Source organism: Monodon monoceros, unplaced genomic scaffold (assembly GCF_005190385.1).
Source record: "Monodon monoceros isolate NGI ecotype Baffin Bay Population unplaced genomic scaffold, NGI_Narwhal_1 Super_Scaffold_22, whole genome shotgun sequence".
Lineage (NCBI taxonomy): Eukaryota > Metazoa > Chordata > Mammalia > Artiodactyla > Monodontidae > Monodon > Monodon monoceros.
In genome coordinates, this window is record NW_021703779.1 from 116,587,782 (window position 1) to 116,615,043 (window position 27,262).

The 27,262-nt window shown below is 38.5% G+C and overlaps 1 protein-coding gene across 4 annotated transcripts in view; it reads right to left on the reverse strand.

Annotated features, from left to right (window-relative positions):
• Positions 1 to 368: 368 nt before the first annotated feature.
• Positions 369 to 27,262, reverse strand: part of ATP11C (ATPase phospholipid transporting 11C) — a 167,128-nt gene continuing 140,234 nt past the window's right edge. For 3 of the 4 annotated variants that reach the window (XM_029240444.1, XM_029240446.1, XM_029240447.1), the window contains 7 exons: positions 24,719 to 24,846; positions 20,099 to 20,234; positions 17,843 to 17,908; positions 15,538 to 15,641; positions 12,090 to 12,243; positions 5,610 to 5,714; positions 380 to 2,969 (listed from right to left, as the gene is read on the reverse strand). In XM_029240444.1, the coding sequence (XP_029096277.1) occupies positions 5,613 to 5,714; positions 12,090 to 12,243; positions 15,538 to 15,641; positions 17,843 to 17,908; positions 20,099 to 20,234; positions 24,719 to 24,846 (690 nt within the window). In that variant the 3' untranslated portion in view covers positions 380 to 2,969; positions 5,610 to 5,612. Of the gene's footprint in view, positions 2,970 to 5,609; positions 5,715 to 12,089; positions 12,244 to 15,537; positions 15,642 to 17,842; positions 17,909 to 20,098; positions 20,235 to 24,718; positions 24,847 to 27,262 lie in introns of all 4 variants that reach the window. The other variant, XM_029240445.1, reaches the window with a different exon arrangement.

The window sequence follows — 27,262 nt, forward strand, 5'->3', positions numbered from 1 at the left end:
CTCTGTATCTTTGGGTACTTAAGAATCAAATGATTTCAATGGGATGCAGACAGGGACCATATATCGTACGACCTCCAATGAGTGAGCACTGCCAAGCACACAGCAGACTTTCAATACGTATTTGCTGATTTGGCTGGACTTTTACGTATGCAGCGACCAGATACAGCCTTATTCAAAACTCCCACAAATATCGGAAACTCCCCAAATTAGGTATTGCCCTCAAGTGCTAGTTGAACGTATGCAGAAATGGTCAGTCATTTGTGAATTGTACAGGCAAAGAGGAAATTAGAAACTTATTGCCCATCACCAAATTGCTTCCATATTACTTTTACGTCAGAGAGACCTTCCCAAAAAAGAGGCTAAAAATATCAATCATATCATACCAAAGTTTATTGATTACATCAAACAAAATTTCTGTAATGAAAAAGGCAAGTTGCATTCATAAAAGATGGCATTCACATTCATTATAGAAAGCAAAAACGATGTAAAAAATTGCTGAAGTGAAAAATGTAATATTGCAGTCCCATTTTGCAAGCTGAAAAATGATTTCGTCAACACTTGCATAAAATCTACATTTATATACTGCATGTTATTAAAAAATTCCATCACTAAATTATTATGGATTTTGCAAATTTAGGCTTGTATTTTATATACTGTTGCTGGTGTAAATGTGGTAGATAGGGAATTTATGTTTTCAGTTTCGTAGGTAACATCCTCAAACAGTGGAGAACAGCTGTGAAAACTACAAGGACGTTTTGTAGTTCGAAATTATTCAAATGATGGGTATATGATCCTATTATTACATTTTACCCCTTTCTCTGACACAAAATAAGGTGGTTAGATTGTAGTGATAGGAATACTGGATGGCTTACTTCAAGTTATTCCATCTGCTAACCCCACGCTAACCAATTTTTTTGCTCACTAATAAAATATCTTTCAAAAAATAAAGTCAGGTCCCTCTCAAGGATCTAGGCCATGATATTACACATCACGGCCATCATGAATTTGAGCTGCAGTGTAATGTGTAGCTTATTAGACACAACTCTAAATCCCCCTTGTCTTTCTTCCAGGATGCAAGGAATTTCACATGCCACCAGTTATATTTCCACTACCCTAGATATTCTGATCATGTCAAATCTCCATGGTCTGCATTAAACAAGCCTCTCTAATTAAGGTCGGCTCTTTGTATTCACAGTCCTTATAATTCTTATGTAAAACAACAATAACAATACAGCAACAACTATAAAAACAAGAACAACAACAAAACATCGAAAACTTTCCTGGGTCTGATTTTTTAGCTCTTTGGAATAGGTAAAGAATATATTGACTTGGTTTTCAGCAGACTGCCCCAAATACTAGACTACTAGAACACAGCACACTTAGGAAGGTGTGATGGCACCTAACAAAATACTCAAAAATAATACTGATATATGAGAACAAAGGAAATAATGAAAAAGGGTCAGTAATGATGGAATGGTTTCTGACAACTGAAATTATGTCCTTTCTAAAATTTAAGAAAAATTACACCTAAACATTAACACAAAATATAAATGGAAGAATCAAATGTGCCATATGGACTTTATAAATACACTGGTATAGATTGAATCTAATACTTACTTCTCCAAATCAAGGTACAATATAAAAACTAATAATAGTACAGGCATGCCAGGAAGACAACCAAGAATGGAAACTGGTAAGAAAATACCTTTTAAAAGACCATTTCCAATCTAGTAGTCAAATGTAGTCACTTATATCCAAAAAAAGCGTGTGTATAATTTTAACATTTAATAAAGACACACCACATTTATATGTTTTAGGTGAACTCCTTAGGAGGTTAAAGCCTCCCTCTAGTCCAGTAAGTCAAGGACTCTACCAAGGTGAATCTCGTGGTTTAGAGTTAGGCCATTACTCTAGCCAAGTTTGCTAAGAGAGACAACATTCATGTTCAGAGTTGTGCTATGGACCCTTCCTCCTCCCAAATCGGCAAGTTAAAAAAAAAAAAAGTGCAGCATATATGCACAGATGCAACCTCTTTCAAATAAAAACCATTAACAGTTTGAAATTAAGCTATTCTTCCTTCCTCTCCACAAAAAAAATGATAAAAGACTGATGTTCAGAATGGCCTTTATTTTTATGTAACTGTGGTTCTGCCCATCTTGCCTCAGATCCCAGTAAAACTAATATTGGAAAAATCTATTCTATCTTAACTATTTTGAGGAGCTACTGATTGGAAATGCTTTCTTTTCAAATCTAGTAGCCTTACACTCATTAAGTGTAATCCAGAAGAACAAAAATAAATAATTTCTTTTGATTTTTGCAAAAATACCCAGGGTTAACATTCTTTCCACCTTTCAAGTTATTTGTTGGCAAGGATATTCGATCAAGACAAAATTAGCATGTGGGTGAACAGAAAGGATTAACTACTATCTGATGCACTGATTTAGTCCTCATATTTTCAAGTATTCCTTTCATATGTTGAAAAAAATAATTTAACATTATCATTCAGCAGGAACAAGAAACGTGATCTAAATTGCCTATTTCTTCTGCCAGGCAAAAAAAGTAATATTAGCAAAATCTATTCATTCCCATTGCATGACTTCTACTTTATACTATTGTATTTAAATCCATTCAGAGTTCATGGGTTAAAAGAGCACCCATTTGGTAGTTATTTTATTCTATCTAAAGCCAGAAATTCTAAATATTCTTGCTTTCAACCTTCATATAATTCGTAACTTAGAGCTTTGGCCATAACGGCTACTTACGATAACTGTAAATGCTTAAGAGAGTCATTTGGTATCTTAGTGGACATTTACTCTGAACCTTAGACATAAGATAGTGGTTTAGTTTGTTGCATATCAAGTATCCTGAGATGATAACTTTTTGTGGTTGCTTCTTCATGCTTTCTTTTAGCTGTAACCACTGTCAATATGCTTGTAGGACAATAACATAGGCAGTTCAAGATTCGGATTCTGAAAGATTTAAAATACACAGAGTTAAAAGTTTTATCTTAATAATAATGTAAAACCACCTGTTCAGCATTTTCAAAAATAAATCAAGTAGTAAATTTTGTTATGAGAATAAAACAACTGTTTTAACAAAGCTGCCAAGTTTTATTCACATGCAGGGAAAAAAAAAGTGACACAATAACTAATTTTGAATCCTTTATACATTTGTCAGCTGAATAGATTCAGACTTGCTTTTTGCTTTTGGATTGCTCCAGGGTTCTTTTAAGAACTTTTACCACTAGGACAGCAGAGGCTTAGCTCACTAAGATCCCTTCTAGTCTGTGAGGGACAGAAGGGACATGAAAACAGGGACATTTTATTTAACTTTCTATCTCTAGCACCTAGCCCAGTGTCTGGCGCACAGCAGATGCTCAGGACATGTTGAATGAATGCATCGACTGTTTTTTGGTTGTTAATTATCACAAAGTCTGAAGATACATTGTTTTGAAAGACTGTTATGAAAGTTCTTTTCCTTTACTTAAAGAAACATGTTTCCTCTCTATAATGTTGAAGTTAGTTTTCTTTTTGGTAGATCATGTATCTATGAGTCAACTGACTCCTGTTTTTCTTATTCATCATCTTTTTAGAAAAGAAACCACAGAAATCTCCCTAAGAAATCTGTAGATTCTTCTTTGTTCTCTAAACACTATCACATGCTATGATCAGGATGGGGCATGATAGGGCAACTATCAGTGAGTATAAATCAGGTATGTGGAGAAGTGGAAGTCCTACGTCAAGGGAGTCAACCTGACCCTTGATTCTCCACTCAAAAATCCAACTTTTTAAAACCTGAGTAGTGGAGGGCCTTAAGGGGTGTACTATTTTCTCCCCCTTTAGGTGCACCTTCCTTGCCATACTTGGACTAGAAGTTCTTTAGAATACCTTCCATTCCTTTTGATGTTCCATTTTCTCATATTATTTCTTCAGGTAGCAGGGTCAGGGTGACCCTAACCAAAATAAGGTTGCCATTCACATCGAGAACTTATAAAATGAGTCAGGCAGTTCCCTTATCAACCAAGGGACAAACTCGGTGGCTAAACTAATTGCCAAATATTTTCCTTGGAGAAGAAATAATGTCACATGAAAATATATTCCTAGAAGAAATAACTACATTAAAAATAAAACAATCGTTTTTTGAAAAAAATTTCCTCAGTTGTGTTAGGCATTGTAGGAGTTAAGGCCCTGGAGAGACCAAAAGCAGTAGCAGTGTCTGCTACCCAGCCTAGTCTCCCAAACCACAGACCAAGCTAAGGCAAGCAATCCAGGGGAATACAAAATTCACTGGAAACAGTATAGCTAAAATGCATCACACAGCTTAGGACAAGGCTATCTGGAACAAAATAGTCAAAGACTTTGAAGGCTACTGGGAAGCAGATTCATTACTGAGGGACAACATAAGCAGGTGAGTCACTCCAGATGGGTAAAAGGATGTATGTAGACTGAGACAAAATGAATTGGCTTCCAAAATAACACTGCAGATGCAGACTGTGATGAACAGTAGGAGATAGAAGAACCAATGGATTCAATCCATCAGCTCAATTTTTATTCTTTGCTGGAGGGTAGGGAAGTTGACAGGTGATGAAAAAATGGGCCTATGAGGTGGACTCACAATTGTTAGCATCACAGCAAACTGACCTGCAACTGTCATTCATGATGATCATTAATTTTTATGTGGGCATGAAAGACAGCCCTGCCCTAAGCCATATAGAGTTGTTTCCAAGCTGACAAGCTTGTAAACCTCATTCATGAATTATTCTACATTCCCATGGATGGATAAAAGACCTTTAAAGGTCTAGGGTGACAGAGGCCCCTGCAGTGGGAAACAGAGTACACGTAGAGGAGTCATTCTGAGTTCAAGGATTCCTCCCATGGCATATCAATTCCCTCCAAATCTTTTTTTTGGGGGGGGTAAATGAAACAATGTTATAAAATTAATTTACTCACTTTTGGAAAAATTATGAAGCATTCTATATGATTAGGCTAGCATCCCCCTGAATGGCTAGGAAAGGTTTTACCTCTGAAAGTTGAAACATTTAGCTGGAATAAAACTTGACACTACAAAAAGTGATTACAGTAGATTGGTTCATTAACATATACTTGGGGATCAGACATTTACAAGGACATTAAATATATACCTGGAAACACAGACACAGCACATGGAAGTACAAACACATTGAATTATTTTCACATAATTCCCAAAAGAACATGCAGTGCTAAAACTGACTTGATATTATACAGATGCAATTTTGGAATATTTATTTTCAATTTTTCCAAATCATCTTTTAAAATCAAAATTATATTTCCTAATCGGTATTAACATGCATTTTCACATGATGCCATGACAACATGCCCCTTATAAATTAAATATACTGTATTGCCCTTCAGTTCTGGAAAATGCCTAAAATTTTATTTGGGGGCTTAGCAAATTTAAAATATGTATTCCTCCATATTCCAAGTAATGCATCTTTATATTTTTGCAAAGAATAGTATAAAGTTCACCACACCAACAGCAGAGAAAATTTAGAGAGTGATATTTTCATTTTTTCTTTATAATGCTGTTAATCTGTTTCTTTAAAGCCAGCCCGCTTGTTTAACACTAGGTACCTGTTACAATATATTAGATTCGTCTGAGAATGTTCGTAAAAGAAGAGGTCTGACTGAAGGTCTGGTGGATAATGAGTCAGATGCCTTTTTACAGCTCAGATTTCTCTGTAATAGTGAGGTAAAGATACTTAAAGCATTTGAAGATTGGTTAACCCACCTGGTGATAAAAATGTAGGAAGAAAAAAATAATTTCCTACAGACTACTCCTCTGGCCAAAAGCACAAATGACTACACTACAGCAAATGCGTAACATTTAAATGAATACATTTAAAGACCTAAGAAAGTCTCCAACTCCAGTTGAATTGTTTTCATGGTAGAAGAATACAGACATTAGTAGTACGTGGCAAACTTGGGTTTTTGAAATGACACTGGTTAAGTTATGCGGTTGATGAAGTCAATATGGTTCGATTAGTAAACCTTACCATCCTTTTGGTGAACACCTCTGAGAGTTGTGCCGGTACTGTGAGTGTACTGAACAAAGAGAAATTTGTGCAAAACATTCCTGTCTTAGTGAACAGACTAGCTGTAACACACTGTGGCTTCTACTGCCACCAGGAACCAATGGGACTACAGACCTACAGTCCAAGTTTTTGAAAATCACTTTCTCTCCAGTGTGACAATTTGAGAAGGTGAACAAATGATTAAAGGAAAATGACAAAATATTCTTAAGTATCAATAGAAGATGTAAAGATGAGTCATGAGAATTTTTCATAAAGAATCAGAAAATGATGTCAAGCAAATGAGAATGCAAGCAAGTTGGTACATAAGAAAGGAAATCACCTTATTCACTCCAAGAGAAACTGTGATTGCTGGAAGTTTGAGAAAGCATGAAGATAGTAGATGTTCCTGAGGAAGGGAGGCGTTTCGTTACCTTGTTCACAATTGCACAAAAGGTGGAAAATTGCAGTAGAAAAAAGAGAAATGCAGAAACCAAAAAGAAAAAAAAAGTAAATATTCTCTGAAATGTAAGACATTTAAAAAGAAACCTTGAGAATTCGAAGCTGAAATGACGTTAGTTTTGAAGACGTTACTTTCTGAAGTAAAAGTACAGTTAGAGTTAGGAATAGTCTATTATATGAGCAAACTACTATTTCTCTGTATAGCAATTAAAAATTTTTTTTCTTAATGGGAAAATTGACTATTTTGAATAAAGTAATTTAAAAATATGCTTCTCATTGAAATAAAGCTCACCTCTAATCATTAACTCAGTAGCTTACACTGTTCAAAATCCACTGGTCAGAGAGCTAGGCTGAGGGTCCATCACCAGTCTATACTGAAGTAACTGTCTCCCCTATCCAATTGCATAGATGGAATATGAAGGGACTGACTGCCCTTGGGCAGTTCCAGGTTAAAAACCTAATCAAAACTAACATAATGGAAAAACTGTTGGCGAAACCACACTTCAGTGCCGTTTACCTCTGAACCAATCTTTAACTTCCTTTATTCTAACATAATTTGATCAGTTTCCCCCTTTTCTCCTACAGAGACTCTTTAAAAGCGTTGGCTGAAGAGCGATGAATTTTTCCTTTAAAACACTTAGAAAAAGTAAAAATCGATAACTTACAGTTTAATCAGAAACCTAAGAGGCTAGTTTTATTTTTTCTTATTCTGTGCCTGAAGCTATAGGCTAATTTATAGACTTGGTTTTGGTATTGCTCAAGCAAAACAGAAGATGAGTGGTCAACTATGCAGATGAGCTTAATGATTCTGCTAATCAAGATTACCCATATTATCTCCTTGGCAGCTAACGGAAATACGCTTACAAAAAGAAACCAGCTAAAGTAACACATATATCTAACAGAGTCTAATAAACATTTATACTTATAAAGGCAAATATTTTTATTTATTCATATATATTTTAACATAACTACATTTTTTCCTGTTCACATTTTACCTTAAATACAGTTCGTGACATGTTGGTAACATGCAAATTACCAATTGATAAAGCTAGAGAAATAAATATTTCGTTTCTGAGAAAAAAATTTTAAATTGCTCTGTCTTCTATTTTGTGGGCAAAAACCTTGCAACAAGATTAACATGATACCAAATCACCCACCCTGTGTTTAAAATACAAGCCCATCTATTTAAGACTGTAACTGAAACACATTTTGGTGTGCTCAAAACCTTGTTCCCAACGGTCAGAGATAGAAGTATTTCTAAGAAGTAGACATTTTAGGGGTTAATAGGTTACTTTATAAAGGAAAACAAAAGAAATATGAAAGTGCAGAAGGCAGCAGAGAGCATGGAAAGATTAAAGCAATAAAAAAACGGATACAGCTAGCAACTGGTTGGGGGAGGGTGAGAAGGATGGGAGATAACTAAAACAGTATGAAATTTCCACATTCCTTTGCAGTCATCTAGAGAGCTTTGACTCTGGCTCAAGTAGCAGGTTGTCAAAGAGGCCAATGCATAAAGGTTCCCCTCAACAGCCACGATGTTAGGATTCAACTTTATATTTGTCTAATTTAGATGACAGGACTGTTACCCTTAGAATTCTTGGTTCTATGTGACACTGTCAGGATTGCAACAGTAATCATCATTGTCACCATTGTTATTATAAGGATAAATTGTATTCTCCAAAGTGCTTTCTCTGGGAATTTTGCTCAGACACCTGACATTCTTCCTTTTCCTGTCTTCCACTCTGAAAGAGCTCCCTGCGTAATGGAATGTTTCCTCTTGTTTGTGCAGACCTCACATGCAAGGTATGGCCATGTTGCTGGGTCCATTCTCATTAGATTATAGTGTTTCCGTGTCTACTAGGCAAAGTCAAGCCTCCTTTAGATCATGATGGTTTACACGGGAAAACTTTACATAAAGATATGTGGAAAATTCCTCCGCTGGAAATGGGAACTGGTATTTACCAGTTGGCCAGAAGGTCCAGGTGTATTTCACTGATTAAGAGACAGCCCAAGAAATATGCTTAAGAGGGGACACAGCTTTTTGAAATACCAAAATCCTAAACTTTAAATTTCCTTTAAAGTGTTATCTGCTGTACCACTGTTCAGTGCTCCATGATAGTTTCAACATATGCTTGTCAGCAGCATGGCGATGAGGCTCTGTCAGTTTATAAGCTAAAGAAAAGACCTATGATCCTTAATGATGGGACTTCAGCTCAAGAATTAACTACAGTGCTGAAAATAAGGGTGTGAAAATATTTACCCCTGAGTTAAATGAGTGGGGGAACCTATTTTCGAAGAGAGAATTCTTTCTAATGCTAATATCATGACAGAACTCAGCTGTGGTGGAGGCTTCTGGAGGTAGTGGCTTGGACCTTGAAATAGCCCAGCTGTGTTACAACAAGCCATAGTATTGAATCTACTGTTCTGTTTATACCTGCTTACAGAAGTGTTCCAAATAAGTCCCCTTTATAACTCAACTAGAGTGAGAGCTCCTTGTGAGACGGAGCTACATCTGATTCGTCTCTGAATGATTAACACCTAGTACAGCAGCTAGCTTACAGTCGACCCTCGGGCAATGTGTGCTGAACTGAATAGAATTCAACAGAAGGCTGCTTCTATAATTGTTAAATGTAAATGGTTTAGCATCTTTCTCAAATGCCATAGACATTTTCTCTATCCACTGCTGAGTTCCCTTCTTAAAGCAGCTGCCAAGACTCACAGGAGGATAGCACTGGCAGTCTACTTACCACAGGCATTTCTGGCTCTACATGCAAAGGACCCTAGCTTACTGTTTGAAGTCAGGGGGATCTTCTACCTCTAGCTCGGGACACACACTTTATCCCATTAGGGATTCTGTCAGGTATGAGGCTGACCCGGTGTAAAAGAGTCCTTTGCGTTTCTTTACAATGAGGCCAATGTCTTAGCAAGGGATATTGAACAAAGTAGGAAGTCACCCAGGATGCCAGACTGTTGGTCATTAAAATACTCTTTTCTCCTTTATCTTAGAAGTGGCCTCTGCCTCTTTGATGTGGCCAACTAGAGCCTTGTGTAAATAGATGTGACTTATCAGAGTAGTCATAGCTGCCATGTTTCAGTTGGCCTTTATGCATTCATATGCACTACTTTGCTCTTGCATTTTCTCACAAGGGGAAAAAAAGAAAAAAGAAAAAAAAAAAGGCAGTGCTGCTGAGTGCCCACAATGTTTTGTCTCATCTGCAAGTCTCACAATCCCATAGAGTCTGAAAAACCATTTAGCCTTTCAGACTCTGGATGTAAAGAGAGATGTTCATCAGTAGGTGGTTCAACACATGTTCACTGGTTCAATGACGATAGGAATAAATGAATGAATGAGTGAACGAATGAAGGTGATTATGGAAATTCTCCTGGTTGTTCTAGCATATCAGCATGCCAAGCTACAGTACAGACACTGGAATTCCTCCTATCATGGACATAATCCATGGCAAACAAATCTCATGCTAAACCCTGGAAACATTCTACACTGCTAAGTAAAAAGGGCCGCAGTCCCAGAACTCCATGCTTTCGTTCAACAGAAGTTTGGAATCTGCTGTTTGCGTGGAAAGAAAATGTTCTAAGTCTTTATCTGTGACTACCTTGTAGCATCTCTCCATTTAACTTATATAAAAACATTTAAAATATTTAGTAGTCATTTAATTTATATAAAAGTCACCTCCAGGGCTTCCCTGGTGGCGCAGTGGTTGAGAGTCCACCTGCCGATGCAGGGGACACGGGTTCGTGCCCCGGTCCGGGAAGATCCCACATGCCGCGGAGCGGCTGGGCCCGTGAGCCATGGCCGCTGAGCCTGCGCGTCCGGAGCCTGTGCTCCGCAACGGGAGAGGCCACAACAGTGAGAGGCCTGCGTACCAAAAAAAAAAAGTCACCTCCAGCCAGTGTCTAATTTTTTTTTCAAAGGGCTTAAGGAAGAGGATAAGATGATATGTTTGAAGGTTTTGATTTCTGAGATTTTTGTCTCATCTTTACAGCATGAAGCTGGGTGTGAGCCATTATTTAGCATGAGCTCCATTACCCCAAATAAGAAAAACATCGAGGAACTCCTCAAAGTGTACTCCCAAATAAGGAGATCCTTCCTAGACAAATCTCTATTACAACAAGGCACCAAAAGACTTCTTACTGTGACATTTTCTGTTTGGCTTCATGCAAATTGCCACTTGAGCCATTCTGGGAGGAACCTGTTTTATCCCTGTTCAACTGGTATTAAAGGTATAATCAGACAAGTAAATGCCACTTTTCCATTCTAAGACTAAACATCAGGCTGGAGGGAGTTAGTGGGGGGTCTACCGGAAGGATTAGAGAGAGATTAAGCCAGTCTTAGGTTAACGTTACTGTGTGCAGTTCCACCCATAAGGCATGCAGAAGCAGGGAGTTAAGGCCAGTTCTGACCACCTAACTATATAGTGATTGGGCCGTGTATAGCAAGAATCAATGTGGCTTATGCCACTGATAATCTACTGCTTTTGAGTGGGGCTGAAGCTCCTCTCTTATACATCTAATCACTGAAGATTTTCCCACTATAATCATTTTAGTTCCCTATTCTGCATGATGCCAACCACTGGAATCAATCAATAGGAAAAAAAAAAAATCAAGGCAAGCCAGTTTTGTGGCTAAAATGGTTGGCAAATTTAATGAAATAGATCAGGTAGATATAGCTTAGTCTAACTTCTTGAAAATATTGCCTTGGAGGGGCTACAAGATCTAATTGGTGTCAATATGATCGAAACAGGGTTTTGTTTGGCAAAATGAGCTAGTGTTGGTAGGAATATGACATATTTAATTAACATGTTGGTCAAAATTTGCCAGAAGTTTTATTTTCAAGGCTAATCTATCCCTTTCAGTTTAAAGGCTTTTTCAGAAAGGCTCAAAAGATATCAGACAATGCAGGGCCAAGCGATTAGGCTGACAGAGGGTAATAACTTCTCATTCCCGCAAAAAATTTGCCATATAAGCAGCAAAAATAAAAACACACTCATAAAACAATCTCGAATTTTTACAAGTGTGTTCAAGAGGGGAAGGATGTAGAAACCACATCCAAGGAATTCTCTTTTTGGTTCAAATATACTGCTGGACAGACAGGGCTAGAAGCAACACAGAGATTAAGCAGCACTATAATTAAAGGAAGGGGAAAGGTTTGAAAGAGGCAAATTGGGATTATCAACTAAAAAAAAAAATCTGCAAACAACCCATGGGGAAATTTCTAAGGTTAAAGCTGGAATGTTGGTGTGGAAATTCCCAGTGTGAAAATTCTAGGTTAAATTAAAAAAAATCATTTTTTTCTGTTTAAAATTCCATATGGAGCATATGAGATACTCCATATGGATTGCTAAAGGTCACATAGAACACTATTAAGGAATCTACTTACCACCTGCATTGGATAACGAAGTTTTTTACTATACTTTTTATGCAGAAGAGGAAATTAAGTGATGAACCTGTAAGGAGGGGTTTAACATGCTGTAACTAATGCAATTCTCTAAATAAAGTTTTTAGTTCACGGCAGATATTGAAGCCCCTTCCAAAAATCGGGTGGTAATATAAACTTAGTTCTTACCCTGGCACTTCTTCTTCTTACATTCTTTAATACTATCAGGAGAATCTCAGGGAAAAGGCTGATAAATATTAGAAGAACTATGGCCAACCATGTGGATACAGAAGACAGCATTTGAGCAAATACAAAATACATTCTCTGTTGTTTGAGAAAAGGCCTAGAGTGGAAAGAAAATACATAATGGAAAAACAAATCAGTTCCTGTTATATGAAACAGTAGTGTAACTGAAACTTTTGTATTTAAAAGGAATCCTTGTTATGTACATTAATAAAAATAATTTTCTTTAGGATGACCCAGAAGTAGTAAACCGATTTCATTTACTAAATGTTTAGAAAGAAAAGGAATGATAATCAAAGGGGAAAAAAGATGCTAAAATGCATTTGACTTGAAAACAACTAAGCGATCAATTTTAAAGCTGCCAACTGGAGAACATTTATTTGCATTAGAAAATGCTGGAGGGCTTCCCTGGTGGTGCAGTGGTTAAGAATCCGCCTGCCAATGCAGGGGACACGGGTTTGAGCCCTGGTCCGGGAAGATCCCACATGCTGCAGAGCAACTAAGCCTGTGCGCCACAACTACTGAGCCTGCACTCTAGAGCCCGCGCGCCACAACTACTGAAGCCCACGCGCCTAGAGCCCATGCTCCGTAACAAGAGAAGCCACCACAATGGGAAGTCCGCGCGCCGCAACGAAGAGTAGCCCCTGCTCGCCACAACTAGAGAAAGCCCGCGCAGCAGCAACAAAGACCCAATGCAGCCAAAAATAAATAAAATAAAATAATAAAAAAAAAGAAAATGCTGGAGCTTCAGAGACATTCACAGGAAATGATGATTAATTTTTATGCTAACAAACATTTTACTTCCTTGGCTGTTTTTTTAATATAAGAAAGGATTTCTGGTCTACATTTGGAAATTTAAAAGACATTTTTATTACCACTCCCCACCCCCCCCCGCCCACAAAACCCCTATGTAAACATAACAAGGACTGTAGAGATTTTCTCTCTCAAGTGGGAGGAATCTACCATTCTCATCCACAAATATATATTGAGTACGAGTGTGTGCCAAGTAGGTTGACAGAAGAATATTGCTAATCACACATTAAGCCTTGGGGTCCAGAAATCCAGGAGAACGCCTCATTCTGCAGGGTTCAGTCTTCCACTGAACTGTTAGGCGACCACTGAGAAGTCCAGCCAGTTTCCCTTCCCTGCCGGAGCTGAACCACAGAGAGCCTCACTAGGCTAGGATGAACGTTGTATGAAGCTGAGGGGGAGGAAGTGCAAAGCAGCTGCTCAAGGTTGGGGTATACATCAGACTGTCCTCGGATGAGGAGCCTTAGGTAGATAAGTGGTTGGTGCCATTTAGTAGATCACAAATAGTGCTCACTGAAGATAAACTGGTTTCTCATTTAAACATTCATGTTTGTGCACTCTCATGTAACATGATAAAATCAAGCTCGTGGCTCTACACAGCTGAGGACTAGACTGTGGAATATATGTGGAATAGATTGTGAGCACAATAGTGAGGTGGAGAAACTTATGAGGTCCAGGCTAAACAAGGTTTCTAGGGTTCCTACCATAAAGAAAAGATTTCTACAGAGCTCTATTCCCACTCTGATTCAGAAGGGCACCCTGACTAATCTTCTAGGCAGTTAACTGAGGCACAATAAGGGTCCAGCAGACAATTGACACCTAGTCGTCACAGGGTATTCTTTTGCACAGTACCCTCTCTGTGATTAAAAGCTCCACATTTTTCTTTTTGATTTTGATGGCATCTATGGAGTTTTGCAGAGGAGCAGTAAAAAACAAAAATTATTATTCCTGGATGGGATTCGGGGATCAGAAATCATCATTCTCACTGCCCATCCCCAAAGAGGGGTGAGTCACAATGCCTCAGGGTTGAGCATGTCTGGAGATTAGCTGCAATCAGCATTCAGCTGAAGTATTACAGTTTCTAGTCACATTTTCTTGGTTGCTTTATAATATAAATTTTATATTCATGTAGTAGCTCAACTCAGACAGGTCTACTTAAGGATAGCACTATAGGCAACAAAATAAAACAGATTTATTAACATTTCATTTTTAGTAACCATCTCTAATGAATAGAAACAGGTGTGACAATATCTTAAATCATTTAAAGGATTTATGTTAATCAATAAGGAATAGTCTGGAAAGAGTGAGAAACTTTAGTTTGCTAGAAACATTTCATTCTCGTGGAAATTTTGCATAATTAGTTTAGATACTGATTACACAGGTTCCTAGACAGAATTATGACCTTACAATTGTGTATTACATTTGGTTAATCAACTTTGATTCATTTGTATATTATTAAAGAAAACAGACTTCCTTCAGCTTCACTGCTTCAATAATTACTTACATAGGTGTCAAATAAATGCTGTAATTATACTTTCTGGAGCTGCTACTTCCATAAGTGATTAGGTTGTCCGTATTTTTATTTCTTGAGGCTTTTATTTTAAAAAGCTTTCCAAAACAGTAAGAGTTTCTTCTAATTAAGTCTCAAGGGACATAAGCGTGGTCCCCACATCTCTGTGATAATAGGGACTGTTTTGTACGTATGATTTTGCTCAAACCAGTGAAAATATGTACTCCTAGAATCTTACCCTATGGCTTACTCTAGTCCTGGTCTCTGCTGCTGGCATCCTTGTCAGGGGAAGTCACCGATTAATGAAAACTGTGATATTAAAAAACAAAATATAGGCCTCTGGGAGTAAGGAAAGGAGATGAAAATCTAACTTATTTTCATTCCTTATAACTCCCCAATCACAGCTTATGTGCCCCTCACTGGACTCTAGTCTCCTTGAGGCAGGGGTGCAGTCTATTCATTTCTGTATCCCATAGAGTGCCTCACACAAAACAGATTCTGAATAAACATCTACTGAACCAAGATGAACAGAATGAACTTTAAATCCAAGCTAGAGAGTCTACCTTTACCTCCCCCAAAACAATGGGACGGTGATTTCAAATATAACCCTCTGAGTATTAAGTGATATATAGTCTATCTCTTGAGCACATCTGTAGTGACAAGAAGGAGAGTAATATACCATAAAGAGAGAACAGGGTCCAAATGGATACTACTGTATCTATTGGCCACTATATTGTGTAGAAACTTCATAGGATGAGTATTTCTACTGGAAATCACATGGGAGGTCATGCTAGAAATTAGTTTCGTTTCACAGAGAGATGTTTACACACCTTCAGGTTAGAAGATTTGGACAGGGGCTACCAGAAGGGAGGTCTTTTGAGTAACTGGTGCAGTCTATATACTTGCATTTGAAATCTTACCTGAAATAGCAGCATTACTGGCTAGAAGTAACTTCCAGTCCATTAATATTGAAGACTTGCCATCTTATATAATCAAAACTTTAAAAGTGTAATTAATGTTTGCATATACAATGTACCTATATATGTATTTTGTTATTTACGTACAGTAGCTTACCATATAATTCCTCCCCAGAAGAATGAGAAAAATACATAAAACGCTAAAGAACCCCAAATCACAAAGTGGTTTATCCATGTCCAGAAACGAGTATCCAAGGCGAGCTGAAAGGATACAACACAAGAGATTTCATGATGAGTACAAACTGTACCAGGCCGTATCTGACGGTATTTGACAACTTATACACAATATGATACCTGTGGGAGGATCTAGCTTGGGCCAGGCAACCAGAAGAGAATGGCACTAGAAGAACAGAACCCAGACTTTTCAAAGAGCTCTGCCCTCAGGCATTTAGACTCTAGGAGTACAGGCATGGAGGTGTGGTCAAGCAAGTACAGCTGCAGATGCCTCACTACTGAAGGAAGGGCAAGGAATGAGGTAATGGTAACATCCCAGAGACTGGAGCCCCACGTCTTTAAGTGGTGGCTGTCAGGGAGCTGACGGCAAAAGGAGAAGGCCTGGCTGGTGGAGGCAGGTATACTGAAAAGCAGGAGGAGAGGGAGAGAGTAGCTAGGAAGAGAAGACAAACTACACAAAGGAGTCGTGAGGGCTCAAACACAACAGATGAGGGTTACTAAATGCAAAGGCAACTAGCTCTACACGTCAGGCATCATGGAGCCATGGATTGTGGGTCTATGTAGTGTGCAATTTTTCAATTGCAAAGTCCGTATCTACTCCATTAAATTAATAACATTTTCAGTTGCCTTAGATTTTAAATCCTCTCATGTTTCTTCCAGGGCTGCTTGTTTCTTCAGATTGTGGCACCTGGGATTTTCAAATGCAATCTAAAAATAAAAAGTATGGTCCACTCTGCTTGCTTAAAATTTCTGGGCCACATGGCCTAATATCCAGGGCATTTAATTTCTGAAGAGGAGGTGGTGTTTGTTTTGTTACTTGCTGTGACACCCTGCTCCTCAGCAATCTGTTAACAGTTGCTCACTTATAAACAGGATACTGATAACATTGTCTTGAATTTCCAGCCTCCGGCTGCTAGGGAACATGCCACGGTAATACCCATGCAGAGAAGAGGGAGTGGATGGATTTTGAGGGACAGGTGAAAGTTGCTGCAGCAAGGCCAACTTTAGCTATGAAGGGTGCTTGGAAGCCCTGGGGCCATGTGCAAGGCCAGGGGTAAAAAAGGGTGGGGAGGATTCCCTTTCAAATTATGATCCTATGAGACATAATAGTAAATAACAACTAACATCTATTGTACTGAGCACATTCTATGTGCCAGACCCCATTCTAACTGCTTTATATGTATTCACTAATTGACTTCTCACAAAAAAAATCCTAAGGGAGGTGGGTGCTACTTTTATCTCCATTTTATAGAAGAGGAAATGTAAGTACTGAGAAACAAGGTCACTTGCCCAAGGACATCCAGATAGTAAGTGGCTAAACTGAGATGAATTGTAACATTTTCTTTTGCAGTCCTAAAATATTACTGAAATAGTAGATGAATAATGCAAACATGTTAGTTGTATTCAGTACGAGAAATGAAGCAGGTATAAAAATTCAGAGGGGAAATGATTAGAGGTCCTTTGTCATTTATACTTCTGAATTCTAATTCTGGCCACTGGGCATACTGGAATTCATTTAAAGGTACTCATTCTTGAACCCCATGTGAGGTGTTTATTACTGGAATGATCAAAATAATTTTAATTATACCTTCAACTATAAGGGAGTCCCAACTCATGAACCTCAAGGGTAGTATTCAGCACGCAGCATTATTACATGGCTGCATGTTAATGCCAATGATTTCGCCAAAACTGCCTTTGTTGTATGTTACCTGCTGTATATTCTTATGCATTTCATCACAAATATGGGTAAATTTCAGTGATGAATACATTATACAAAACGTCATCACTACCAAGCTCTTTCGCACACATATCTTGCTCATGGACACCTATATTCAACTGTCTTAAGTACCCAAATTCCTTTAAGGACTGGCATTCTTAAACAGATATATAACTTTAAAAAATATTCAAGTACTTAACATGGAAACACACACATACACACAGCCCATTTATATACCACTTAACATCTCAAAAATAGCAGGAAAGAAGGAACAGATTTCCAATATAAGTATGGTGTATTAAAAAAAAGAGGATAGGCAATATACTGGAAAAAATGGATCACAAATAGTATATAAATGTCCAAATCTCTAATATCACACATAACTTTAGTAAGCATTCAGACTTGAATAACAACTCGCAGTAAAAATAAAGATTAGAAGACAAAAAAGATATAAGACCAGAAAGTGTTATAAAAATGGTGTTAAATATATTTGAATAAATAAAAATCTAACCTTCAGAGTTACGGTGAATACTAAGACTGTAAAAACAATGGTTCCAAAAGTCCAGTTTCCATATACCTGAAAAACATTCAACAATTACACGTACCATGAATACACAAGCTTGCTTAAAAAAATAAACAGCCAAGTTTAATCTTGAGTGTAACTGCCAAAGATTTTTGTATAAATTGTTTAGGGAAATATCTGCTCAAAAGATTAGGCCAAAATGCTGGCTTTTACTGTGAGCCTAAATTTTCTTGGAGAGGTACACCACATGCGTGGTTGGTAGGGTTTATTTCGTGATTCCATGAAGCATAGAACAGGGAACACACTGGTGTGATACAGGCAGGAAAAACCCTATTCCACTAACAGTAACGTTCATAAAAACAACTCATTTGGATGGCTCCTGTATCTAAAGAGTTTGATATAGGCTTTTCCTATAATATAGACCTAAAGATCTCTATGTATAAATAAAGACTAATTTGCAGACAAATGAACTCACATTTTAAAAATAGAGTATATGATGACAGAGGGTAACTAGACTTACTGTGGTGACCATTCAGTACATAGAAATATCGAATCCTTATGTTATATACCTGAAACTAATATAATGTTATATGTCAATTATATCTCAATAAAAAAACAAATAAAATAGAGTCTAATTTTGTGGCTGTAAATATTAGAGCTGTCAGCATGTGCACATCAAAGAAAAGCAGATACCATGTATATAAACCCAAACGATGGCAATGAATGGCACATATGCTTACCAAACGCTGTCAAGATCTGAATGCATAACATTAAAACAGAAAATGAAATGTAAAAGGTTTTAAAAAAATAAAAACAAAAATTAAGGTTAATAGCAAAAAAAGGATTTGATCAAATCGTACATGGTGTTATATTTAATTGCTGATAGTAGTCCTTATACTTATTGTAATTTTAGCAAACAATATACAATAAAATCTAATTCATTTGGACTTCATGAACTCAAAATGAGTGATGACTTGGACACAGGGTGGGTTGAGGCTCCCCATGCACCACCAGTAGACTTTGCTGAGCAAATGAACCATGTCAATAGAATTGCAGGAGGGTACAGTCAGCTCTATACAATTTATGTGGCAAATAAATACAAAATAAAAAGTTGGAGTTACAGAATCAGTCATAAAGCTGAAGGGACCTGAGAAATCATAAAATCGAATTTCTTCTTCTTACTGTTGGGTAAAGGTGACTTGGAAAACTGAAGGGACTGGCCCGAGGATGCACAGAGAGATTTAGTAGGGCCGTCTCCCTGGCAAATGCTACATGTGTCTACTCTAAAGTACTAGATCTGTATTTCCTCAGCAGTTACTCAGTGATTAATAATTTTAATGGATTCATACTAAACTGATTTCTGTTAGTCCAAATTAGAGAGGTTCTAACTGTAGTACCTAATTTCAAAGTATCATTCAAATTCACTGAGCCTATCACTTCTGTAACAGATGTTGACTGTCTCGGCTCTAGACATAGTCAGTGTACTCAGTAAAGTCTTTTTGAACCTTTGCTTTGCTTCATATGATTATAACCAATGAATGACCATAAAAGAGGAAGCCCAGAAATAGCAAAGAACATAGTGAAAGCAGCATGCAAGGTGGTGGGTTTGATTTTCCACTGTGTGGCTGCCGGAAGACCTCACCCCATTGGCAATTCTCTCCTAGAGCACAGCCAGGGCAAAATCACCCCAATGCAGGTGCTGACCTATGTAGTCGCTGGCTGGGAAGACACTGGCAGGATCTGTGTAGCCTTTCTGGAAAACACTATGCTCCCATGTGGAAAGGAAGGAGGAAGAGAAGGGAATTCCCTAATTATCGGGCAAATACTGCAAACATACGGCAGCTACCCCCTTCCACTCTAAGCATGGAAGGCCACTATGAGTAAGAACTGAGTAGGGACAGACACTTCTTTTAAAACAGGAAAAGCCTTGCTCACATCAAAGTGTACGGGTCCAAAGTCTGAAATCCCAAGAACTCTGTTCATCTAGTAAAATTACAGCCAAGTTAAGCTTCCAGAGGTTTGCACATAAGCTGTCTAGTTAGCCGTGCATGCAGGAAGTGATTTCTCACTTCAACACTTCTATTGTTCTGAGGACATTGTGAGAACTAAATACCATACCTTTAGAAAAATAATTTGCAAAATGATTACAGCTAGAGTATGTGTATGATAGATCCAGTGCCTATGGAAAAAAAATTAAGCCATGCTTGTAATACTAAAAGATGTAATGATGTTTTTCTTTTTTACCTTTGCATTTTCTTCTAAGGATGAAGTCTGAAAAAGAAAATAAGTCCCAAAGAAGAACACTGTTCCTTCAAATGCAGCCAGAAATGTCCAATATAAGAAGGGGCCCAACTGTAGCATGGCATTTCCAGAAATTTTCCTATTGAGAAATGGGAAGAAACACAAGTTAATGAATCTCTGTAGGCTGTTTATTTAAAGATACAGTGAAACGCCAAAAGTGCGCATGTGGTTTGACCCTGTTAGAATGAAGGGAGCTATCCCTGAGGGACTGGTAAGCTTTTGATAAAAGCCCAGACCGAGCTGCAGGTTTGTCTTTGTGCAATCACCTCCTGTCTGAGGTGTTGCAGTAAACCGTCAAAGTGCTTCTAAGTTAAAATTCTGGCCACTGACAATAGTAATATCATCAATAATAATTAGATCTCATTTACTGAGTACTTATTATAAGCTTATAAAAGTGGGTTAAGAGTTTTATATTGTCCATTTTTGTATACACAAAACCCACATGAGATAGGTATTCTTATCACTACCATTTACAAATAATGAGCCTCACAAAGGTGTATCATAATGGTTTCCAAACTTTGATGCACATTAGAATCACCAGGGGATCTTTAAAAACATTGATGTCTGGCTCCCACCCTCATTCTGATTTAACTGGCATGAGGTGTAACCTGGGCAACCAGGATAATTTTAAAACTCCACAGGTAATTGTAATGTGCAGTAAAGTTTGGGAACCACTAGTACAGCAGTATGCCAGAGTTCACTCAGTTAGTAAGGGACAGAGGTAGTATACAATCCTGGACTGATTTGACTTTAAATCACATGCTCTCAACCAAGCTACCATGGCTTTGCAACTATGATTGTTAAAATATTTTGTTTAATCAACATTTCTGCCTGGGAATTTAACCTTTCTTAGGTCTTGGGGTAGCCTTTATATTTTAAAAATTGAGTCAAATAACATGTTTGAAGCTGTACAGCCATGCTTTGATAAATGGCAGGTGGCCAGATCAAAAGTTTAACATCTGTCAAAAATAGCAGTCTTCTGGGTACAAGTCAGAATGTTGGAGAAGGCTAACAACTCTAATGGGACAAAAAGAAGATGGGTCTGTGCATGGAATTCTTTTAGCTTCTATTTCAAATTCCTCTTAACATTTATCAAAAGGTATGTAATCACTTAAATAGCACACCTGTTGCCAATACTACCAAGAATGTCACTGGGCTGTAATGAATAAGAAAGACCTTTGTGATGTAAATACAACTGATCCTTGTTCAGTTGGTATGGAGTGCCGTAGGGTTTCCTGAAAAAATAGCAATTATGCAACTTTTACCTACTAGGATTTCCAGGTGCACACAGAAATCAGCAATGTAGGGGGATGCATAAAGCAATACGCTGCTGTTTGCCTTGGGAAAACTGCAGGGGGAAAGAGGTAGCTGCTTCCCAGAAACAAGCTCTCCCCACAGCCAGTAAGTCGTGTTCCCAAGGCAACTGGGAGCCACAGGGAAGGCACCTCCCTTAAAGATCCTTGCAAGGAGGGCCCAGCAACTGCCAGCCAATGAGGCTTTTGAGAGTCACTGACTTGGGCTGAGGCAGGAAGTGGTTCCTGTCTTTCCAGCCAGTCACTGGATTTACATTACATGCCATGGGAAGAAAGGAAGGGGAGTCATGGTGTGTTGGGTTATAGTTGAGGTTTTCTAGCTGCGCTCAGGTGAATGATGAACCTGTTGTTAACTCAGAATATGATAGCCAACGTGAGGGGCAACACGAGGGAGTGAAGACTGGGTGGGGGGGGGGGGGGAGCGGTTGACCAGCAGCACAGGCCTGAGCACCTCCATACAATGGGAGACAGTAGGTGTACCAGGACCTTTCTTTTGCCTTTTAAAGTTGTATAAGAAACAGACTATGCCTCTACCCTCTAGAAAAGAACTACAGTTTACTTTTCAAATTTCTCTCAAAAAATATGAAAAGATCCAATTATGTCACATTTCACATCAAGACTTTTGGTAAACGCCTGTGTCACTAAGTCCCCGAAGGTGATATTAATATGCTACATAAGGCCACAAGTAACATTAAGTGGTACAAATGCAGAGACACATATGAAGACTAGAGCTTCACATTTACAAAGGAATGCTCAGAGTAACAGAGCAATCTCCAATACAGTGACAGGCTGAGAGCACAGTCTCATCAGAGCGGGCAGGCAGGAAGCTGCATTTTGGGCTGGGTGATAGGTATGCTATGGCTTTCATTTCTCCATTGTATGTGGCAAGTATGCACTCTATGCAACATTGCTTAAAAATTCATGACCTACACCTGCATGCGGTAACTAAAACTTCATGGAAACCCTTAATAATTTGTACTCAACGGCTTGCTTCAAGTTTTCAACTTTCTTAATGTATGAAAGTGCTCGGGGCTTCCCTGGTGGTGCAGTGGTTGAGAGTCCACCCGCTGATGCAGGGGACATGGGTTCGTGCCCCGGTCCGGGAAGATCCCACATGCCGCGGAGTGGCTGGGCCCGTGAGCCATGGCCGCTGAGCCTGCGTGTCCGGAGCCTGTGCTCCGCAACAGGAGAGGCCACAACAGTGAGAGGCCTGCGTACCACACACACACACACAAAAAAAACCAACCAAAAAAACCCAAAAACAAACAAACAAAAAGAAAGTGCTCAGCATAGCCCTGAAGTTATGTGGAGAAGGGTGTTAGAATAGTAAGATTAATAGCTACCATCTATTGAAAACTTACTATGTGCCAGGCACCACTGTAAGTTTTTACATGTAGTCACTCATTTAATCCTCCCCCAAAACACTGTGATTGGATCTATTGTTACTGAAGAGGAAACTGAGGCCCATCTCAGTCAAGTAACCTGAGCAAGGCCACAGAGTCAGTGGCAGAGCTGGGATCAGAGTGCAGGCGATTAGCTAGAGCTCTTGGTGGGACTGAACGGGAGGCATTCTGCTCACTGCCACCCAAAACCCTCTTCAACCAGAGTAACTGCACTACTGGTCTTCACTTTAGTTGTTGTCTGAAAACAGAACACTGCTACTCAATCTCTGAAAACCACCAGCCTGTGGAAAAGAGCACAGGGCCGGTCATCAGGAGGATAGAAATCTGATCTTGCTCTGGCCTCTTGTTACACGCTGTGTCCTTAGGCAAGTCATTTCTGGGCCCTGGGTCCTCATTCTTTTAAAAAAAAGAGGGTGTGAGAGCTGATGCTCTGGAAGATTTCTACCAAGATTTCTACGATTCCCCTTTAGATCTAACAATACACTTTGCAAGAAATACAGGGAAAAGCAGAATATGTTACCGCCATGAGGAGGCAATCAGCAAACTCTAGATTGGGGGAAATGCTACAAGATAAATTATCTGGTTTCATTAACAAATAAATTGCCAAGTTAACCTACAGACTAAGAGAGTCTCAAGAAGCATATTAACCAACTGAAGTATATGGGCCTTATATACTGTTTCAAACAAGCATGCTATAAAAAGAAATTGAGTCAACTGGAAAAATTTGAGCACTGACTGGATATTTGATGATATGACTTGTTAAATTTTTAGGTATGATAGTGTACTGTTATAACAGTACATGTAAAAGATACATGCTGAAATAACTATTTTATATAGTTTGATATTTGCTTCAAAATAAGTCCTTGATAGATAAGACAAGGTTATTAATGAAGCAGGATTGGCCCTGAATTGATAATTGTTGAAGCTGAGTGGTAAGGACAGGGAAGTTCACTATATAAATTGTATTTTTGCTACACTCTTTGCATGTTTTAAACTTTTTATAATAAATACCTTTAAAATGACAACTAATTTTATAAACCTGGTTAAGTCTAACAATTCCTAGATGTGAGTTTCATGAGTCATACTGGTTAAAGACATCCTTTAAATTTGTACACCTTCACTTCGCACCAATGAATCACACCCAAGTCTCTCTATTGCACTTGCTACCCACTATTTAGCAATGCTTACAACCTGCTGTAAATTAATATCTTTATCTTTAGCTGTAAGCTTAACTTATAAAAATCCAATTTAATCAAAGGTTAAGCAACTGGGGCTAGTGCCAAGTCCCCCACCCATAGAGAAAAGCATCTATTTCCAACTAACACAAAATGAATATAATGGCTTGATGACTTAATTGTTTTCTTCAACAATGCCATTTTAGAATGCGGCTAACAAAGCACTCGGGAGGCTATATTTCAGGGGCAGTTTACAAGAGAAAGCCTAACATAACATCATCAATTCAATCCATTACAGGGAGGGATCAATATTCTAAACTACAAGAGATCTTTCTGTGGCCCTTCGTGGGGGAGGTGGGGGGTGGCAGGTAGTTAAACTATTGTGTCTCCATCTAAGACTCTAGAACTCTATGACAATGTGGGCAAAGTTTTAGGAATTACTGATTTTGAACTAAATAATTCATACCCATTCAACTACAGGACATATATCAATACCTAGGAAATACATCATTTTCCAGCTGGATGGTTTGGTTTAAGTAGCTAAAAATCCAGAACAGAACCATGTAATCGAACCAGGAGGGCAGTTCTGTGTCCTTCCTACCTGTAGATAAAATGAAATCCACAATTTTGAAAGTCTGGGGCGGGGGGTTAACTTACATATGTTCAACTTACATATACAATCGGGGATCTGAGGTCAGAGCGTCAATGTTGATGTGCTGTTCCAGTAGGCTGTAGGCCAGGATGGGCAAGGACGTGAAGCAGATATTGTACATTGTAAGGTAAGCGGCATCATACAGTGGCTGTAATGACAAACCCCAGAAGAGAACGGTAATGTAACAGTCATCTGCAAGAGGATATTTAAGTGTTTAGAAAAAATCACAAGCTAAAACAAGACAGTTTCCTTTCATACCTTTTGGGACAGCAAAGGAGGTTTTGTAAATAAGGTCACTCTAACTGACCACTATAGAAAAGAAACTAACATACTGTAAGGCATATTAAAATACCCTCCCTTTTAAAATACGATCTTATTCAGAATGTTTACAAGCTATAAGCTCTATTTCTTTTTTTAAATATATATGCTTTTCTTTTTACTAATTAGTCCAAGTAAATTTATATATAAGTATGTGTAAAGGAGAAACTTTTTTTTTAACATCTTTATTGGAGTATAATTGCTTTACAATGGTGTGTTAGTTTCTGCTTTATAACAAAGTGAATCAGCTATACATATACATATATCCCCATATCTCCTCCCTCTTGTGTCTTCCTCCACCCTCGCTATCCCACCCCTCTAGGTAGTCGCAAAGCAGCGAGCTGATCTCCCTGCGCTATGTGGCTGATAAGCTCTATTTCTAATGGATATTAACTAAGAACTTTTCAGAAGATTTTCAGCGAATGAAGACCAATTAAGTATAAGACAGGAACCCCTTAGGGAAACTAAATATAAGCAGTGGCCAGCCTGTGTCACAGTTTTTTGGGTTAATATTTTACATGGTTTTAAATATCACTATCACCTTCTCCAGAGTATATCTATGATATTGAATGTGGCCATTTACTAAGGATTAAATAAATATTCAAAAAAATAAAAGCTAAATATATTCACATGGTCATGACTCTTTCTGGTCCTGAATTCCCTAGGCTCCAGACCAAAATTTCCAACTTCCTGCTGGTTGTCCCACAGGACAACCTGCAATTCAAAATGTCTAAAACCAAACTCATTAACCTTCCCTTTAAATCTGCTTCCTCCCATGTCCCCTACCTCAGTGAGTGGCCCCACAATGTTTGCAACCCCAGTATCTACCCTGGTGCCTGGTACCCCTTAGGTACTCAAGAAATCTTTTGAAATGAGTGATTTTCTTCCTACCTCACTAGCCATTCCTTCTCAGGCTCATCTTCTCCCTGAGCCCTCTGTGTTGGAGTGTTCCAGCACTCGGTGTTTGGAACTTTATTTATGCTCGCTCTCTAGGTGATCTCATTTAGTCTTGTGGTTTTAATATAACCCATTCACTGAAAATTCCCATATCTAGCCTAAACCTGTCCCATATATCCAACTGCCCACTTGATATCTCCTCTTGGGTGTCTAGCATATTTCAAATTTACATCCAAGACTGAATTCCTGACCTGCCCTCACCTCAAACCTGCTCCTCCTGAAGTCTTCCTCATCTCAGGAAAGGGCAACAAAATCGTTTTGATCAACCAGAACCGAAATCTTGGATTCATCCTTCACTCTTCTCTTTTTCACAAGCCACATCCAATCTATTAAGCACCGTTTACTAGCTCCACTTTCAAATACATTCAGAACCACATCACTTCTTAGCCCCTCCACTGTGACCACTCTGCAAGCCTTTAATTGGTCTCCCGGCTTCTTCTCCCCTTGACCTGCAGTCTATTCTCAACACAATGGCCCAAGTAGCTCTACTGGAAAATAAGTCAAATCAAATCATTGTTTTGTTCAAACTCTCCAGTGGATTCCTTTATCTCTGAAAGTAAAGAAGCTCCTACAATGGTGGGGATATAAAGTCCTACTCCTCGATCCAGCTTCTTACCTGTCTGTTACCTTCTCAGTGAGACCAACCTTGATTTACCTTGCCACTTCCTCTCTCTTGAACACATTCCCCCCAATCCTGTGCGTCCCCCCATAGTACTAATCACCTTTTAACTTACATGATAAATTTATTATGTTTACTGTCTCTCTCTTCACACTAGAATCTAAGCTCTATGTGGGCAGGGATTTTTATTTATTTATTGATAGCTGTAGCTTGAGAAAAAGCAAAGCAGTCCCTGACATTCAAGAGTTGGCCCAGCACTCACAGCTACGCACCGGCGCTCTGTAGAACATGAACAATTTTGCAGAACAGCAACATCAAACAAGGCCACTGTGTGACCTCGATATATCGAGACAAAAACACTCTGTAATCACGTTTGAACACCGACAGAATATAAATATTGTCCAAATCACAATAATGACCAACATCTACATTCTGGCTGATTTGGGTGACTATTGCCTCTTAACCAATGACATGTTGGCTTCCTGGATAAGATTTACTAACATGCTTAGTCATAAAATTACCCCCATCTGCTAACAGCACCCAGCAAGGCCCTACTCCTTAAACCCTTCCACAAATCACCTAACTCAAGCCCAAATCTTACAAGACTTTTCTAACACTTGCTTCCTAAGAGGCCCTACTGTTCCTCATGGTGTACACTCTTTCTTGTTGC